This window comes from Somniosus microcephalus, chromosome 13 (assembly GCF_052327205.1).
Source record: "Somniosus microcephalus isolate GS21.2 chromosome 13, FLI_Smic_1.0, whole genome shotgun sequence".
NCBI lineage: Eukaryota > Metazoa > Chordata > Chondrichthyes > Squaliformes > Somniosidae > Somniosus > Somniosus microcephalus.
Window position 1 is genome coordinate 85,179,466 of NC_140999.1, and position 19,226 is coordinate 85,198,691.

General features: G+C 52.7%; 1 protein-coding gene across 1 annotated transcript in view; it reads right to left on the reverse strand.

The window, feature by feature from the left end:
* Nucleotides 1–19,226, reverse strand: part of LOC147108459 (uncharacterized) — a 777,120-nt gene that overhangs the window by 601,383 nt on the left and 156,511 nt on the right. The window contains exon 6 of the mRNA XM_086005101.1: nt 6,687–6,730. Within this exon, the coding sequence (XP_085861227.1) occupies nt 6,687–6,730 (44 nt within the window). The remainder of the gene's footprint in view (nt 1–6,686; nt 6,731–19,226) is intronic.

Consider the following 19,226-nt stretch of genomic DNA (forward strand, 5'->3'; position numbering starts at 1 on the left):
GTACTTAAGGAGGTGGCCCTGGAGATAGCAGATGCTCTAAGGATCATCTTCCGGAACTCCATTGACTCGGGAACAGTACCCGTGGATTGGAGGGTAGCTAATGTTACCCCAATATTTAAAAAGGGGGGTAGAGAGAAAGCAGGGAATTATAGACCAGTAAGCCTTACATCGGTTGTGGGCAAAATGCTAGAGTCCATTATTAAGGATAAAATAGCGGAGCACTTGACAAATGGGGAAAGGATCGGACAGAGTCAACATGGATTTACAAAGGGTAAATCGTGTTTGACTAATCTGCTGGAATTTTTTGAGGAAGTAACTGGTAAAATAGATGGGGGAGAGCCAGTGGATGTGGTGTACCTTGACTTCCAGAAAGCCTTCGATAAAGTTCCACACAAAAGATTATCATGCAAAATTAAGGCTCATGGGATTGGGGGCAAAGTATTAACGTGGATAGAGAACTGGCTGGCGGATAGAAAACAGAGAGTTGGAATAAACGGCTCGTTTTCGGAGTGGCAGGCAGTGACCAGCGGGGTGCCGCAAGGATCTGTCCTGGGACCCCAGCTGTTCACAATATATATAAATGATCTGGATCAGGGAATTGGATGCAATATTTCCAAATTCGCTGACGACACTAAACTAGGAGGAGGGGTGGGCTCTGATGAGGATGTCAGGAGGCTACAGTGCGATTTGGACAGGTTGGGGGAATGGGCGGATACGTGGCAGATGCACTATAATGTGGATAAATGCGAGGTTATCCACTTTGGGGGTAAAAACAGGAGGGTGGATTATTATCTAAATGGCAATAGATTGGGAGATGGGGAAGTGCAGAGGGACCTGGGTGTTCTTGTGCACCAGTCACTGAAGGAGAGCATGCAGGTGCAACAGGCGATTAAGAAGGCAAATGGTATGTTGGCCTTCATATCAAGGGGGTTCGAGTATAGGAATAGGGATACCTTACTACAGCTGTACAAGGTGCTGGTGAGACCACATCTGGAGTATTGTGTACAGTTTTGGTCGCCCCATCTGCGGAAGGATGTTCTTGCCATGGAAAGAGTGCAGCGGCGATTCACCAGGCTGATACCTGGAATGGCGGGAATGACCTACGAGGAGAGATTGAATAGTTTGGGCTTGTACTCACTGGAGTTTAGAAGATTGAGAGGGGATCTCATCGAAACATATAAAATTATGGCAGGCCTGGACAGGCTGAATTCAGAGAGAATGTTTCCAATGGCAGGGGAGCACAGAACCAGGGGCCACAGTCTAAAAATAGCGGGCAAATCATTTAAAACAGAGATGAGGAAGAATTTCTTCACTCAAAGAGTGGTGAGCCTGTGGAATTCCCTGCCACAGAGGGCTGTGAAGGCTAATTCAATAAATATTTTCAAGAGAGAATTGGATATATTTCTGAAGGCTAAGGGGATTAAGGGTTACGGAGAAAAGGCGGGGACGGGGTACTGAACTGGTAAGATCAGCTATGATCTCAGACGAAGATCAGCCATGATCTCATTGAATGGCGGAGCAGGCTCGAAGGGCCGAATGGCCTACTCCTGTTCCTATCTCTATGTTTCTATGTTTCTATGTCCTCGTAAAGTCCAAGGTACCCGGGCAAACCTGGCTAGGGATGCCCAACCTAATCCTTAGTGCAAATTGGAAGGATGCACGGGGATTGAATTAGCGAGGAAGATACAACCGTTTTAAGAATTTGGTAAAGGGAGGACTAGGGGAAGCCCGATCTAACTGGTCAGCGGTGGTGAGACTAACCCAGAATAAAGACAAAAGGGCCCATGAGTATGCGGAGCGAAAATACACCACGTATTGCGACTTCTCGGGAACAGATAACCCAGGCAGAGACGATCCAGTGTTTCTAAAAATGTTGAAGGAAGGACTTAGTGCAGACTACCAGAAGATCCTTGAATTAGGAATACCAGTGGGAACTGACTTTGAGGAAGTTGTGGTGTGGGCCACCGAGGTAGATACGAGAAGCAGGAAGGGTAAGGAAGCACACGGCGGGAGGGTAGCAGCGGTGACCTGTTCTGGGAATTCTTACAACTGCGGCAAACCCGGACACAGGGCCCACGAATGTAAAATGGAGAAAGGGAACAAGGACCTGAGGTGTGGTAACTGCCGTAAGACGGGTCACAGCCAAGCAGATTGCTGGGCCAGAGGAGGGGGCAAAGAGGGCCAGGGACCTAGACAGGGGATAGTACAGTCTAGCACTCCCCTGACCCGAGAAGAAGTCAGGGAAATGATAAAATTAGCCACAGAGAAATAAGTCGTACCGGCCCCCGGAACGACTGGAGTGGGGAGTGCCACTGAAAATAGACTCAGATCAGGGAACACACTTCACTGGCAAAGTCATCGAGCAGACATGTGCCCTATTAGGAGTAAAACAGAGGTTTCACATACCATACCAACTACAGAGCTCAGGACTGGTAGAGAGAATGAATAGAACCTTAAAGGTCACTCGCAAAGGCCATTGCAGAGACCGGCAGGGGATGGGTGGACCTACTACCTAGCATCCTAATGAGGCTGAGGGCTACGCCCAATCGCACAACCGGACTAACCCTGTTTGAACTAATTACTGGGCGGGCCATGAGACTGCCCGAGGGCAGGATCACGGGTAGTGAAGACGTGGGACCAGCCCAGGACAGGATTAGGCGGTTTATTAAGGAACTATGCAAACAACTGCATGATCTGAGACAGGAAGTCAGGGACCAACAAATAGTCCGGGATACGGAATTGGAGGAAACGGAGGAAGAACAAAATTTACCAGTAGTAGGGGACAGGGTAATGGTAAGAGTCTTGCCCTCCAGACCAGGATGGGCACCTTGCTGGCAGGGACCCTACAAGGTCCTAATGACCAGCGACACTTGCACATGCGTAAATATGAAAGGAAAAGGTTGGTGGAAACACTGGACGCAACTTAAGAAATTCGAAAGCACAGTAAATAATAAGGACTAAACCGGTGACGACCGGCGTCCACTGTTTATCTCCCTCTACAGGACTCACATATGGATGAATTTACTGATATGCCTGACCACGGCGACCAGAGAAGGAGCCACATCGGTCGACCGAAGGGAGCAACGAGGCCTGTATTACAAGAACACAAGTGACCTCAGTTGCGATCGGGAACGTGGGGCGTTAACTGTCACGGTTGATAAAACAGTGTATTTAAATTGTAGCTCCAGGTTAACGGGTGTAAGCATATTTGACAACAAGCCATGCAATACAGGGGATAGGGGTAACATGGGGATGGCTGTTAAATGGACAAACATGAGCACGGTATGCTTCGGGAAGAAGAGTGATGATACATTAACATGAGTAGAGGGAGGAACTATGCAAGTAAGATGTGGGAGGGATTTCAATCAGATGTCCGGGATACCCCAGCAGGAAGAAGGAGAGTGGGAACTATGCCCAACCTCCAAGTGCACCAACTCTGATGATTGGTGTTGGAAGCTGAACCCCTGGGATACTCCCACCACCACAACCACACCGACCACCCCAGTAACAGGAGCCCCGAAGCCCACCACTTTGACTACGGAGAAACCCTTGAGGTGTCCGCAGCCTAGCTTGGGACCCAAAGGGAGGGTTCGTGATCCAGGATTCTGATAGGCGCTTATTTGAGAATGTACACCATGCGATAGTTTCGGTTGTCCTCAATATTAGCCAGATGGGGTTACCCAAATGGTGCGAGTGGCGTACAAGGTCATTTTACCATTGGCTCCTCGACATGACAGTTACTGATGACCTCCGGGCCTCTGCGGGACGCGTGCGGTCGAGCCTATCTCGCCGCAAGAGGAACCTGGTAAATGACATAGCCACTGATTACAGTGCAGGGACATCCACAGTTAATTCCCTGGATATAGCGGAAATCGATAGTAAGGTGAATCATTTAACATCCAAACTAAGGTATCTCATGTTAAAGGCAAATAAGTTGGAGGGACAACAGGGACAGGCCGGAAAAGACTTGGCTAAAACCCTATTAGAGTCCGTTCAAGTTTTGGAAAACCATGCCCATACAGTTAACCACGTCACTGCCACCCTTCATAACATAACCAATCAGGCCTCTAGGGAGCGAATGTGCGTGGCCTAAGATGCATGGCTAGTAAGGGAGGTGCGACATAATCTAGCACAGCTCCACAATGGAGATGTGCCGAATTGGATTGGATTATGGATAGTTCACTGCAGGACTGGGCGCCAGAGAGCGGCAATTGCTCTTCATGCACCCTACGAGGACTTATAAGGGTCTACCCGATAACTAAACATTGTGTTACTACGCTGCACCCAGTCTGCAGGAATGGGAATCCAAGCCCCTCTATGAGGTAGAGAATGTCAGGATCATAAGAGATGGCAATTGGCTCAGATACCACCATGCACCCAGTTATGCAACCCAGAAAGGTTCCTTCTTGATGGGGATCTCGCTAGAGGGATGCAGAGAAAGGGGACGTAACATAGTCTGCCCACATCCCGTGGGGACGGTGCCAGGAGCCATGTGTGGCTTCAACACCCTAAACTGTACCCTTGAAATTTCCAGCGCCCGCCATGAGTCAGCGCAAGCAGCACACCGGGGAAAAGGAGAATACTGTGGGACCACCAGTGAATCTCAATATCAGTATGGTAACATCCAGTGCCCAGTGACCAGCTCAAGTTTCTGCTTCCGCCCCTGGACCCCAACAATGATCGGACGTGCAACCGTAACCTACCTACGGTCGCCCCACGAGGAACGGGTGAGTCCAACTGAAGACCTAAAGGACAGCATGCTCGAATATGTACTCCCTGAGTGGAAGGACATCCCAAAACTACCAGTACACCTACTGGAATGGAGGAACAAGGCCGGGCAATAATTAAGCAGTATCACCGAATTGAGCAGGAGGTCAAACAACTGGGGAAGGATGTGGAGGCCAAGCTGGAAGATGCCTCATGGTGGCAGACACTTTGGGACTGCGGTATTCACCCCGGATCAGAATTGCATCTCATGTACTGGTGGTGGTGCAGTTGCTAAGTTTGTCATCATACTTATGTTTGAGTATTGTACTCAATGTAAATGGCGCCATAACTGAACCATTGCTAAAACCGTTGTTAAAACACTGTATAGATTGGGAGAGAAGCGGGAATGTTAGAGGTAGTTTAAGTAGCCACACCCATGTGAATCCAACCACCTGCCTGGCCAGCAGTGATGGGGCGAGGAGCACGGGCAGGTGAAGTTAGTTGGCCATCTTGGGCTATCAACAAGGGCCAAAAGGACTGAAGGGGTTAAAAGTTAGATTATTGGCTTAACTGATTAACTGGCTGATGTAATAAAGGAGAAGTCTGGCAGGAGCAAGACAGTTGGAAAAAGCATATTACATGATGATTGGGGGAGTAAAAGAATCAAGGAGGCCATACATTGAAAAATGGGCCGCCAAGATGTGATGTGCAAAGATGAGGTGAAGCGTACGTAAATTGGAAAGAACATGACAGCTGTGGAAACAGGGCAAATGATATAAACAAGATGTGTTTTGTGGAGATGTGATTAAGTGTACGTGACTTGGATAATTAATTGGCCAAGTCCCGAAGATGTGAAGGAAATAAGATGTAAGATTGTATATAAGCCAACTGTTCAAATGTAAAAATTAGACTCCCGTCTCAGCTCAGACTGAGAGGGCCTCTCCCTGCAGGTGCCTGAATAAAGATCGCTTGGAACCAGTACACACTCGTCTCCGTCTGCTTTGGGGCAGAGAGAAATCCCACAACAAGTGCATTCCTTGCACGACGTACTTCCATGCGCTAGCGCCTTCTGCCCTGTGCAGCATCAGGTGGGTGAGCAGGAGGTTGGGGCTCCTGCTGCTGTTGCTGCTGAACTGCCTAGTTGTGCTGCTGCCGTGGCTGCTCCTCATCCGAATCTGAGCTCCATGGTGAAAGAAAATAAATGGTTCCCATGCAGCTGGCAGATACCTCCGTTGGGGAAGCACTCACTCCAAGGGGGAGAGGGTCTTCCAAGGAGGTTCCACAGTTGAGAGATTGGTAGGCCTGCTAAAAGTGCTGAAAGATCTTTGGAACAAAAGTTCTGCCACCTGCAACTGCTCCCTGATGAAAGCTCCGTTTTAATGGTGGAGCTGCAGCTGTGAGGAGGCCACCCACTTGTCAACCCGCCAAGATTAGCTGGCGTAGTTTAGGAGGGCCGTGCAACACGCGGAAAATGTGGTAAAATAACGAGGGCCTGTCAAAATAGAAGTATAGAGGCCCTTAACTACTATTTAAGGGTCTTAACTACCTCTTCCGACTGATGGAGGTGGGACCGAATCGCACCCATCAAACCCGCTTCCGGCAAAATTGTGCGGAGGCTGGTTCTGAACCCGCCCTCAGTTTTTGCCATTTTGCCAAATGTCCCGCCTCCAAACCCGCCTCCTCGGGGCTGGGAAAATCGCTCCCCTGTTGCCCACAACCTCCTGGTTACAAAGCAGTTCTGGTGGATTGCCAAACACAGCTAATGCTGCAGTAACCTGTCCCACATGCTATGAGGACACCATCCCCCTGAGCACCTCATGTGAACTGTATTGGATTTTCACTCCTTCCTGGTTGTGCCACAACTGTTCATTCAATCCCATATGTTGAAGTTCTACAAGAATAAATCAAAACACTAATTTTCATGTTGAGCAGCAGGAACATTATATATATTTAAAAAGATGGCAAAATCTATTACACACCTTTTATTTGTATAGGTTTGTTGAGGTACTTTCTTGTACTTCACCTGTGAAAAGCAGAACACACAGTTTACATACCAAGAGGTGCTTCTTCATTCCCTCCTTCTTCTTCCCGTTCAAGCTTGCGAGGACGAAGAGATAAAACCCCACAGAAAAGAAACGTGCATTTATATAGCAGCTTTCATGAGCTTACAGTGTTGAAAAGCACTTCAATTAATTACTTTTGAAGTGTAGTCACTGATTTTGCAGGCAAATATAGCAGCCAATTTGTACACTGCAAGGTTCTAGAAAAAAAAAGAGAAATGACCACATAATGTGTTTTGATGATGATGGTTGAGAATGTTGGCTAGGACAGTGCCAAGAGATCTTCAACAACATCTGAGCCAACAGGTGGGGCAGTTGGTTTAACATTTCATCCAAAAACAGCACCTATGATCAGACAGTACCCTGAGTAGTCAGAAGTATTAGTCTAGATTCTATGGAATTTGAACCCATGGCCTTCTGACTCAAGAGGAGTGAGTGCTGGTTAGGCCACAACTGGAGTATTGTGTCCAGTTCTAGTCACCACACTTTAGGAAGGATGTGAAGGCCCTTGAGAGGGTGCAGAGGAGATTTACCAGAATGGTTCCGGGGATGGAGGATCTTAGCTACAAGGACAGGTTAGAGAAGCTGGATTTGCTTTCATTGGGCAAGAGATACAGGGGGATGTGAGGAAAAACTTTTTTATGTGGTGATGACATGGAATTCGCTGCCGACGGAAGTGGTGGAAGCGGAGACACTCAGGCCTAGAAATTCAGTTGGTAACGCCAGCCGCTAGCGCCTTAAGAGGGCAATAAGTGGGGCGCGAAGCAGCTAGCAGCCGGGCGCGGCGCGATCTGCGCCTCTCGCGAACTTGAGTGAAGATTTAGCGGCGGCGCAAAACCGCAACGCCCGCTCAGCTGCGCGCGCAGATCCTGACGTCATTTCATGGTGCAACGCTCTTGGTGCGCCCCGAACCTGAACTTCAGTGGCGCCCCCCTTCTTTCCGCCTGGCGCTCCCAGCGACTGGTTGAGTGGAACGGTTCCCAGTCGCTGTGGGGCTGGGGGGGCGCTATTTAAAGGGGGCTCGTCCTGCATTCCTTGTGGTAGCCATTTTGGACCACTCCTTCTGTGTGAGAGAGAGATTTGCAGAGAGACAAAGGGAGAGAGCTTTCTACTTTGACTCAGCGCCCACACAGGTACTTCTGGCTTCAGCCCAGAGCTTTGCAGTTGGATTTATTTTTCAGTGCCATAGCCTTGAGTGGCCACATATAATGGGGGCTGCAATGGGTGGAAACGTTGGGTTTCTCCATTGCATTGAGAGGGCTCAGAGATGCCGAGAGAGAGTGCCAATTATGGCCAGACGGAGGAGGGCCAACAGGCGTCAGCACAGGAGGCCTTACCCTCCCAGGGTATACCGCCAGCACTTCTCCTACCTCAACATGTCTGAGGAGCAGTGCATTCGGAGGCTGCGATTCAGAAGGGAGGTGGTCACTGAGATCTGCCACCTGCTTCAGAGAGATCTGCAGCCTCAGCTGAGGAGCAGGACGTCTCTGTCAGTGGCTCTCAACTTCTATGCCACCGGCTAATTCCAATCCGCTACTGGGGACATTGCCAATGTCTCCCAGTTCGCGGTGCATTGCTGCATCCACCAGGTCACGAATGCCCTCTTCAAAAGGAGACGTCAGTACATTTCCTTCCCCATGACCCTGGACAAGCAGCAAGAGCGTGCAATGGGATTTGCAAGAATAGCGGGCTTCCCCATGGTCCAGGGCGCCATTGACTGCACGCATGTGGCTTTGCCGGCGCCTCTAGAGAATGCCGAGGATTACCGCAACCGGAAGGGGTTCCATTCGTTGAACGTGCAGTTGGTGTGTGACCACAGGCAGCTGATACTAGCTGTCAATGCGTTTTCCAGGCAGCAGCGATGACGCCTTCATCCTGAGCCAGACTTCTGTGGCAGACATTTTCGAAGCCCCGGCTCACCCAGGAGGCTGGCTTCTCGGGGACTAGGGCTATCCTTTGTGCACCTGGCTGATGACCCCGCTCCGTGTGCCCACCACCCCTGCTGAAGAGCGATACAATGACAGCCATCAAGCAACCAGGAACATCATTGAGCACACAATCGGCGTGCTAAAGCAATGGTTCCGCTGTCTGGACCATTCCGGGGCAGCCCTACAGTACTCGCCTGAGCGAGTCTCCCATTTCGTTGTAGTGTGCTGCATGCTGCACAACCTGGCTATCCTCAGGACTCAGCCACTGCCAGCAGGCATTGGAGGACCACCAGAGGAGGAGGAGGAGGAGGAGGAACACCAAGACGGGAGGGAGACACAAAGTGCAAGGGCCGTCCGTCAGCGGCTTATTGCAATTCGGTTCTAGGCCCCCTCTCAGGGAATGGCTTGTGTCATTGAAAGAACATGAATGGACCCGCTCCGCAAACCCTGAGCTGGTCAAGGCAACAAATAGTTCAAAGTGCAAACATGCACAATCCAAATAAAGACAATTATTTATTTAACAAACTCTGTGCCCTTCCCGCACGACAAACAAATACAGAGAAACCCCCCAAAAAAGTCAGACACATAACTGGCTCTCACAACCTGGAGACAATGAACAAAAGAGTTAAACAAAAATGACCATGATCCTCGGCCTTCATAAAAAAGACACAACATTTTGCCAGGCCTCCTACTTTTTGGTCTGCGAGGGTGATCTGCCTCGCTTGCGAGATTGGCCCCTTCCCGCCCTGCAGCTCCTCCGCAATGGGACCCCAGTGGCTGCAGCAAGGCTGGGGGAAGGCTGCTGAGGGTCAGATAGTGAGTCGGCAGATGCCCTTGGGGGACAGCCTGGACTAGCTCTGGGCCTGGCGGGCCCGGCTGCTGACTGCTCCAACTCTGCTTGGGCGGCAGCAGTCTGTCCTACGGGTGGTGGCAGCTGCAGTGGAGGAGTGACAGTGTTGGCAGCACTGCTGCCAACCTGACAAGAGCACAGGCACTCCCTGGCTGGACGAGACACTGGCACTCGCACGGGGCAGCATTGAAGCATGCGCAGCAATCTGCTGAAGCACAGACTGCTGGTCTGCTGTGGCGCGGCGAGGGCCCCGGCGAATCCTGGCCGATCCAGCAAGGGTGGCAGCAGTTAGTGCTCGTGTGGCCCTGTTCTGTGTCTGCATCAGACCAGCCAGTGACTGCATGGCACGACTAAGCACTTGGCTGGAAGCCACATGTGCTGCTCCGAAGTCCTGCAGACTCCTTGCCTGTGCTGCACCGACATCCTGCTGACTCCTTGCCTGTGCTACCCCGAAGTCCTGCAGACTCCTTGCCTGTGCTGCCCCGAATTCCTGCAGACTCCTTGCCTGTGCTGCCCTGAATTCCTGTACACTTCTTGCCTGTGCTGCCCTGAATTCCTGTACACTCCTTGCCAGTGACTCTATCATCCTTGCCACTGCAGCCATGAGCTCAGTGTGCCTGCGCGCCCATTTCACCAAGGAGCCGCACCTCCTCTGCGTTCACTGTAGCAGGACTGGAGGCCACACTCTCCCTCCGGGAAGAAGGCCGCCGAGCTTCCCTACTGCCACCCCCCCCCCCACGTTGCTGCAGCCCGCTGGGCCCCGGAGCTTCACCCTCCTCAGACCTTTCCCCCCTGCTCCCCTCCAGGGAAGACGTGTCCCCATCATGGCCATGGGCTGCCTCGGCTGAGGGTGGCACTGATGTTCTGGTTTCCTCTTCCCCCTCCTCACTTTCCGATTCACTCAGTGCCAGCTTGAGGGCCCGCCTCCTCACCTGGCGAATCAGCATCTGAAAGCAGGGAGGTACAAGAGTTGCTTTAGTGTGAGGACAGGGCAGCAGCGAGGGAGGCATGAGTGCTGCAATGCACTGCATTGGTTCGATAGTGGCAAAGGATGCTGGTGTGAGGCACAAGTGGAAAGAGAGAGGTCAAAAAGGTGATGACCTTACCATTGCTGTCCAGAACGGGGTCGGCATCTCCAGTGGCAACGGGGCCACTCAGCCGGCCTGCCACAATCCGTTCCACTCGCTGCTCCAGATTGCTGAGGTCTTTAAGTTCAGGACGGCCTCCCCCGGTCCGTTGCTGCTGCCTCCTATTGTGGGCCAGCTTGCCCTGCAAGAGAAAGGACGGGCTCTGAGTACAGTGTGAAGCCCTGATCTTGGCTGCACTGCCTCCCATGGTCGAATAGCCCTGACAGTGTTAAGCCCTGATCTTGGCTGCACTGCCTCCCATGGTGGAATAGTCCTGACAGTGTCAAGCCCTGATCTTGGCTGCACTGCCTCCCATGGTGGAATAGCCCTGACAGTGTCAAGCCCTGATCTTGGCTGCACTGCCTCCCATGGTTGAATAGCCCTGACAGTGTGTAAAGTGGTGAATGTGCATGTGATTTTCATGAGAGTTCCATTGGTGTTGGATGAGGGCTGGGCATTGGGGCTTTCAGGACCCTTTGGCCATAAAGTGAGGTGCACATGCAGGGATGAAGAGGATACTGGAAAGGGTACTCACCCTGACAACCCGAGTGAGGTCGTTGAACTTCTTCCTGCATTGCGTTGGGGTCCTAGAGACTATGCTGCTGGAGGTCACTCTGTGTGCCACCTCCCTCCAAGCTTTTCTATATTCGCTGGGCAGCGGCCTCCTGCCACTGTCAGGAAAGAGGATAGGTCGCCTGCGCTCCACTGCGCCAACCAGAGCCTTCAGGGCCCCCTCACTGAAGCGCTGCGCTCGCTCCCTGGCCTTCTCCATGGTCGTAGGCGTAACGATGTCGCAGCAGGTCTGTCCAGGCCTAGAATCAGGGCTCCAATGTGCAGGGCGTGGCTGCAAGCCAAATCAGCCCTCCCCCTTTAAGAGGTGACCGGCGCCAGCGTGTCTGCCTGCAATCGCTAACTGGCCGCATCTGCGCTGCACCCGCCCTCGGTGGTAGCGCCTCGGCTCGCCGGCTTAGCGCCTTAGGATAGTCGTGCACCGCCTGCTTTAGCGCAGCAACAACCTCTTGGGGCGATGCAACTCAATTTCGGTGAAGGTGGCACTAAGTTGCGCCGGGCGCTAAATTTAGCGCACGCTCGACTGTAGCGCCCCAAACGTGGCGATACTGAATTTCTAGGCCTTGGGGGAAAAATTCGGTATCGTCCATTTTGGGGTGCTAATAGCGCCTGGCGCTAATTATAGCCTCCGACTGCAAAATTCGTCTCCATCACCCCATGAGTTGATTTGAGCGCTAAATCAGGCGCTACACACCTCTCTTAAGGTGCAAACGTCAGGGAGCAAGGCGCTACCTCAGAACGCTAACGAAGTTCAGGCGATGTCCGTTACCATGGAAGCCAGACACACTGGCGCCATCCAGTTCTTAAAGGGGAGGGGCCATCTTACTCATTGCAGCCTTGAATCTCGGCCTGGAGAGACCTCTAAAGCAATTGTGTTGGAAGCACTAATGGATAGGTCCAGGGAAAGAGCTCGGTGCTTAGGGACCTCAAAAGTGGTGCTGAAGGCCAAAACTCCATTAAAACCAAAAATTTTGCTGACAAAAAAAGGCAGGAAGCGCCCGTCTTTAAATAGCGCTCCCCCAGCCCCTTCCCAACTTGAAAGTATTCCCCTCTACGTGTCGTTCCTAGCGGCAGGCGCTAAGGCTGGGGGTGCGACTCAATATCCGGTCTGGGGCGCTACCGGGGCGTTGCAAGCTTGACTGACGTCACGATCTGCAGGTGCAAGAGATGTTTAGCGCTGCCGCAAAACGACTGGTCAATTTTGCGAGCGGCGCTAAAATCGCCGTGCTCAGGCGCTAAGTTCCTAGCGCTCCATTAACACCCCCCGGAGGCGCTAACCAACCAAATTTTTCCCCTATGACTATTCTACTATTGGGCCAAGCTGACAGACACACAGGTATTTTTCAACAGAAACAATCAGACAGGCTGAAGGTGTTTCACAAGGTGTGAGCTTAAGGTAAGCACAATAGGATACCCAAGATATAAAGGCCTAGAAATTCAGTGCCCTTAGCGCCGATTTTGCGGCGCTAGAGGGCCTAGCGCTGCAATTGGCGCCGTTTCCTAAATTGCCTGGGGCCCTTCCGGCGCGGTAGACCGGTAGCGCTGCGCCGGCACCGATGACGTCATCGGTGTGCGCAGCGTCCCGGTTGCCGTGGTAACCCGGCCCCAAGCCGAAATTCAGTTGCGGCTGCCTCGCCAGTGGCAGCCGCAACTAAGACTCCGGCAAACGAGTGCTGCCGGAGTCTGCGCCGGCGCTTTAAGGAGGCGCGGCGGCCGGCCGCTTTCCCGCCGGCCGCCTGCCCGCAGCTCCCTCCCCGGACTTCTCCCCCCCACCCCCGCGGAACAGATGCAAGCCCGGCACTTGTCCGAGGTGCCGGGCTGATTTTTGCAGAGATTTGCGCGGGCCGCGGCCTGGTGCAGGCAGCTCCTCCTTAACGGAAGGAGGAGGCCTGCACTTCCCCAGCCTGCCGCACCGCATCGGGCGCCGCAGCGCCGGAACAGCGCCGCAATGGGGCAGGTAGCGCCCATTGGGAGGCGCTGAAACCCTCCAGTAGCGCCGGCAGCCGTTTGGGCGCGGCGCTACTGAATTTTTGGCGCGCGCAGGGGGATTAGCGCCGGCACTAACTTCCGGCGCTAAAGCCCTGGCTGCGCCAAAACCCAATTTCTAGGCCTACCTGTTTGAAGTTGCTGGAGCCATTGCATTTAATCACAGACTTCCTTATTAATGTCAGAGATTGACTCTGGCTATCCATTCAATAGCGATATGAGAATCACAGCTTTCAGTGGGTGGCTGTTTTGAGCTAATGTATTCGAGATGCAGCCATCTCCTGTTTTTGTGTAGTTGGGATTGTAATTCTATAGGAAGAATATGTGAGAGTGGCAGCTGTCCAGGCAGAGCTCTCAGTTTTCCACTTGGTGCCAACCAGCAGAAGAGTTGGGTCAGTTCGAGGTTGTGATTGTTCGACAGTGCAAGAAATTGGTTTATGTTTTTAAGTTGATGTTTAGGGAAAAGATTAATGGGATCTTTATTTTACATATAAAGATTAGAAAAATGTATGATTTACTGTTATACTGTACTGTTCTTTCACTGGTCTAGTGCAAATAAAGTCACTGATGGTTCACGGCCAGAGTCTCGATCTGGGAAAAGTGTAAATTCAGTCTAGTTTTCACAAGGGACACAGTTCAGTAACCACTGTACAGTTATGGGCCCTTTTTAAAACCTGGGTCTCATCATTATTTGGCAAGATATTGTGCAGGAAAAAGCACACTGTACATCAGGGAGGTAACATGGTGACATAGTAACAGTTTCAGCCAGGAGACTGCTGCCCATCTAGCCCACCCATCCACAGTATTCCCTTTGGTGCATTTTTAATCACCCTGAATTTCATTTGTTGACCATAACCTGTCTAATTCCTTATTGAAAAACATTAAGGTTTTCGTGTTCCACCATCTCTTCCACCTACTGACCACCCTTTTAGTGCATGGTCCTCCAATTACCAAAACAATTTGTTCATGGTCTTGGAGCAGAAGCAGGGGGGAGGAGTTTCGGCTGGGAAACTGGAAGTCTGGGTTTCCCTGCCTGGAGTGTGATATGCCATCAATGACTCAAAGACAAGGATTCAACTGAAGGCTTTTAATCACTAAGAACATAGCAGCATAGCAGGTCTTCCCACATCGGGTTCGTCTGGTAGTGAGTGACTCATGCAGCTCCCGAGACCTTTATATGGCAAAAGACAGGGGCGTAGCCAATACACACAATAGGAACAAAAGGGTGTGGTTCACACAATACAAGCAGGTAAAATACAAGCAGGTCTGATGAAGGCATATTTCATCACATTCACCCCTTCTACAGATTTAGTCTGTCCGGGGGTGTGATAGTCCTTCCTGAACGTCGCAACAGTACCTCGGGTTCCGACCGGGAGTACGTGGTGCCCTCCTGGGCATACCCATGTGCTGGGGGTGTTGCAGGTACTTCTGGGAGGTGAGGATACCTCTGGGGATGGTGGAGGTTCTTCTGGGGGTGCTGGTGATGGGTCGTCGTCGTCGCTTCCTGCCGAGGCGAGGTCCTTTATGGACACGGTGTCTTCACGCCCGTCGGCGTGCTTGACGTACGCGTACTGTGGGTTTGCGTGGAGTAGGTGTACTGCCTCCACGAGGGGATCCGTTTTGTGGCCCCTCACATGCTTCCGTAACAGGACTGTCCCTGGGGTGGAGAGCCACGAGGGTAGGGACACTCCTGAGGTTGATTTGCGGGGAAAAACAAACATCTTCTCGTGAAGAGTGGCGTTAGTAGCAGTACACAGTAGCGACCTTATCGAGTGGAGTACGTCTGGGAGGACCTCCTGCCAGCGGGAGGTGGGGAGGCCTTTAGACCTTAGTGCTAAGGTGACCGCCTTCCACACTGTCGCGTTCTCCCTCTCCACTTGCCCATTACCCCGGGGGTTATAACTAGTGGTCCGACTCGTGGCTATCCCCTTTGACAGCAGGTATCGGCGCAGTTCATCGCTCATGAACGACGCCCCCCTGTCAGTGTGGATGTAGTTAGGCATGCCGAACGTGCAAAACAGGTTGCCGAGGCACTTGATGACCGTGGCACTGGTCATATCTGGGCAGGGGTAGGCGAATGGGAAGCGGGAGTACTCGTCCACAATGTTGAGAAAGTACACATTGCGGTCGGTGGAGGGGAGTGGTCCCTTGAAATCTAAGCTCAGGCGCTCGAATGGCCGTGTAGCTTTGATCAGGTGGGCTCGGTCGGGCCTCCTTCTCTACCGAGGAGTGCCTGATCTCGGGCCCTTGGAGGGTTCTTGAGAAAAAGGCTACGGGCCGCCCATCCTGGTTGAGGGTGGCTGCTAAAGCGAAGTCGGACGCATCGCTTTCGACCTGGAAAGGGATGTTTTTGTCCACTGCCCGCAGCGCGGCCTTCTCAATATCGTGTTTAATGCTGTTGAAGGCGGCGTGGGCCTCGGCTGTGAGCGGGAAGGACGTTGATTTCAGGAGGGGACGGGCCTTGTCGGAATAATTGGGGACCCATTGGGCGTAATAGGAGAAGAACCCCAGGCACCTTTTCACGGCTTGGTGTGCCTCATAAACCCACCAGCGAGCCAGCTACTGTTAGCCAAGGAATCCAAAAGACCGATTCCACAAGAGGCAGTTGGGGTACCAACCCCCGAGCTCTCGGCACCTCCCGCCTATACTGAGTCTTGGAGTCCGGGGAAGGAAACGGAGAAGTCAGACACAGAGGTTCTTGAGGTAGAGCAACACCAGGTAGTAGAGTCGGGACCGGCACCGATGTGTCCCACGCGACACCGGAGGCTCGGTCCAGGCGCCAATGATGGCGAGGATGGACCCCTTGTGAACCAGATCATAATGCCCCATAGCGCACGACAGCTAAGGGAAATGATCAGTCACATCCCAAAACTCTCCGAGTCAGGAGATCCCTCCGTCCATTTTAGGGACGTGGAGCAGACCGCAGCAGTTAATGACTGCGACGGGGTTGAACAGTCCAAAATGCTGCTGTTCTCCCTGGACAGCTCGCTCCTCCAGTGTCTCCCTGACGAGAGCAAGAGAGGGCACAAGGAGTACGAAGAGTTACGGGACGAGATCCTGGAGATTATAGGGGAGAGTGACAGAACTCCGTTCCTCCGATTGGAAAGGACGGTACAGCTAGAGGGAGAACCCCCACGGGTTTTCGCCGGAAGGTTGTGGCCAGTGTATCGGCGCAGCTGTCCGGGCGGGCCGGACCAGAACGGGCTGAATGATGACCAAAGGGCTCATTGGCTCCGGTGTCTGGTCGCCAATTGCTTGCCACCGGTGAGGGAGCAGGCCAAAGCATGGTTTGACCCCACTAACCCCCGCTCCACGGAGGACGTAGTACTTGATCAGCTCACGATAAGTTACAGGAACAACAAGAGTAGGGATGTGCCTTCCTCAAAGGGAAAGGTGCATGAGGCGAGGCCTGCAGCTCCTGCTAAAAAGGAATGGCATCAGGAGGGGAATCGCCCTCCCCAAGCCAAGAGCAGTTGTTACGGGTGTGGGAAGGAGGGTCATTGGTGCCGAGACTGTAAAAATCCCTGGAAGGATTTAAAGGGAAAAACTTCCCCAGCCCCAGCCCAAACACCCATCCGGGAGAAAGGAGCCGAGGGGTCGATACATCCCGATGCGATCGAGTCAGTTTTAGAGGCAATGCGGTCTCTAATGACCTCGCAGGGGAAGGTAGCAGTCGCCAACAGCCCTGTCGCTCCCGAAACCAAAGCCGCAGCACCCAAATGACTGACGCCCGCGCAGCCCGTCTATTTGTGTCCGCTCCGTTATGACGCGTGGAGAAGACCCGTTGTGGAGATGGAGGTGGAGAAGGAAAAGAGTAGTTACCTGTTGGATACGGGAGCATCATGTACCGTGATCCACACAGCTAAACCTTTTGCCTCACCTCTGTCTACCCAGGCTCCATTCTCAGTAGCGGGTTTCACAGGCAGAGAACAGGCTGGCGCGTACTCCATCCCGCTCTCCATTCATTTGGGAGCACTCCACACCACATGGACGTGTATCCTGTTGAAGTGGAATGAGGGGGGTGGTAAAGGCATCCTCGGGGCTGATTTCTTGGTGGAACACGGGATCCTCGTGGACCTCAGAAATCACTGTCTCTGGGGGGCCGAGAATGGGTTAGGTAAGGTAGTCGTGATCCCAGGGAAGGGAGAAAATGGGACCCTGTGCACCATGAAGCCGTCAGGAGGTTACGATCTCGAGCTTATGGTCGCGGACGTCCCAACGGACTTGCAGGCGTGTGTGTCGGGCAATCTGACCGCGTTTGCCACCCACAAGCACGACTGTGGGAGAGTCACCGGGTTTGAGGTCAGCGTAGACGGGGACCCCATGATCCGACCCCAAAAGCAGTATAACTTCCCCAAGGAGGCAGAACCCGACATGGAGACAGCAATATCTTCATTGGTGCAGCAGGGCGTGTTGAGGCCAATAGCCACTCACGTGAACTCCCTATTATGGCCGGTAAAGAAGCCGGACAATTCGTGGAGGGCCACGGTGGACTACAGAGTCCTCAATAGTAACATCCCAGCCTGCGCGCCCACGGTAGCAGCAGTTGCCGACTTAATAGGGAGTATTCCAGCATCTGCGACCACGTTCACGGTGCTGGATATCTCGAACGGTTTTTGGTCCATTCCGCTGCGGCGGGAGGATCAGTACAAGTTTGCCTTTACTTTTAAAGGGCAACAGTACACTTGGAACTGTTTGCCACAGGGTTTTCACAACAGCCCCAGCATTTTCCATCAATGCATGGCAGGAAGTTTAAAGGAATTTAGCCAGCCCAATCAGTTAGTGTAATATGTGGACGACTTACTCCTGTTCACGGACTCAAGGGAGGAGCACGGCCCACTATTAGCCGAACTATTGGAGCTGCTGGAAAGGAAGGGTTTTAAAGTAAACCCAAAGAAAGCACAAATCGGCCAGCAGGAGGTGAAATTCCTGGGGCTGGCCATCCGCGCTGGGGAAAGAGCCATAGATAAGGCTGGACGGGAATCGGTGCAAGATCTGCCGATCCCTAACACAGTAACGGGTGTAAGGTCCTTTTTGGGATTGACCGGGTACTGCAGAGATTTCATCGAGGGCTATGCAGCCACAGCAGCCCCGCTACTCCGACTCTTACACAAGGGAGTCGAGTGGTTTTGGGACGAGGGTTGTCAGGCAGCATTCGAGAAGTTGAAAAGGGATCTGCAGACCGCGCCAGCCCTAGGGGCCATAGATGGGGGGGAGGAGTTTTTCTTGGAAGTAGCCGCTAGTGGAGACAGCCTGAGCGCCGTGCTGCTCCAGGAGCGACACGGCAAGCTGAGACCAGTGGTCTATTCCTCCAGGGTGCTTACGGATGTGGAGAGGAGTTTTTCCAATTGCGAACGGCATCTCCTGGCCACGCATTGGGCTGGGAACAGATCAGTGATCTTCACAGGAACCTCTCCCATCACTCTCCTCACCCATCACACCCCCACAAAGATGCTTCTGGATGGAAGGATTAAGGATGAGACTGTAAGCAGCGCTCGGATTGCGCGCTGGACCCTCGTCCTTTCCCAGATGGATCTCAAAGTTAAAGGTCTCTGTGAGCCAAAGCTCGCAGCCAACATGGTATATCCCGGAACAGCCCATCGGTGTTCCGTAGAAGGGGTATGGGAGATCGACATAGGTTTACGGGCCGGGATACACCCCACAGGCCGCGAGATCTACGTAGACGGTTCCAGCACGGTATCTGCTGGCGAACGACTCACAGGGTGTGGAGTTTATGACCCTACGGCAGACATTGCCCTGGCGATTAAGCTCCCCAGCACTATGAGCGCACAGCAGGCTGAACTGTCCGCAGTGGCGTACGTGGTTACCCACCCCGAGATCTTCCCAACCCCATACACGATCTGCTCGGACAGCATGTTCACATGCAATTCGTGTACGGAGTACCTCGCCATCTGGTCCCGCCGCGGATATACCTCCGCGGACGGACGACCTTTAACAGTTAAGCCCTTGCTGGAAAAGATCCTGGCAGCTGTGGGGG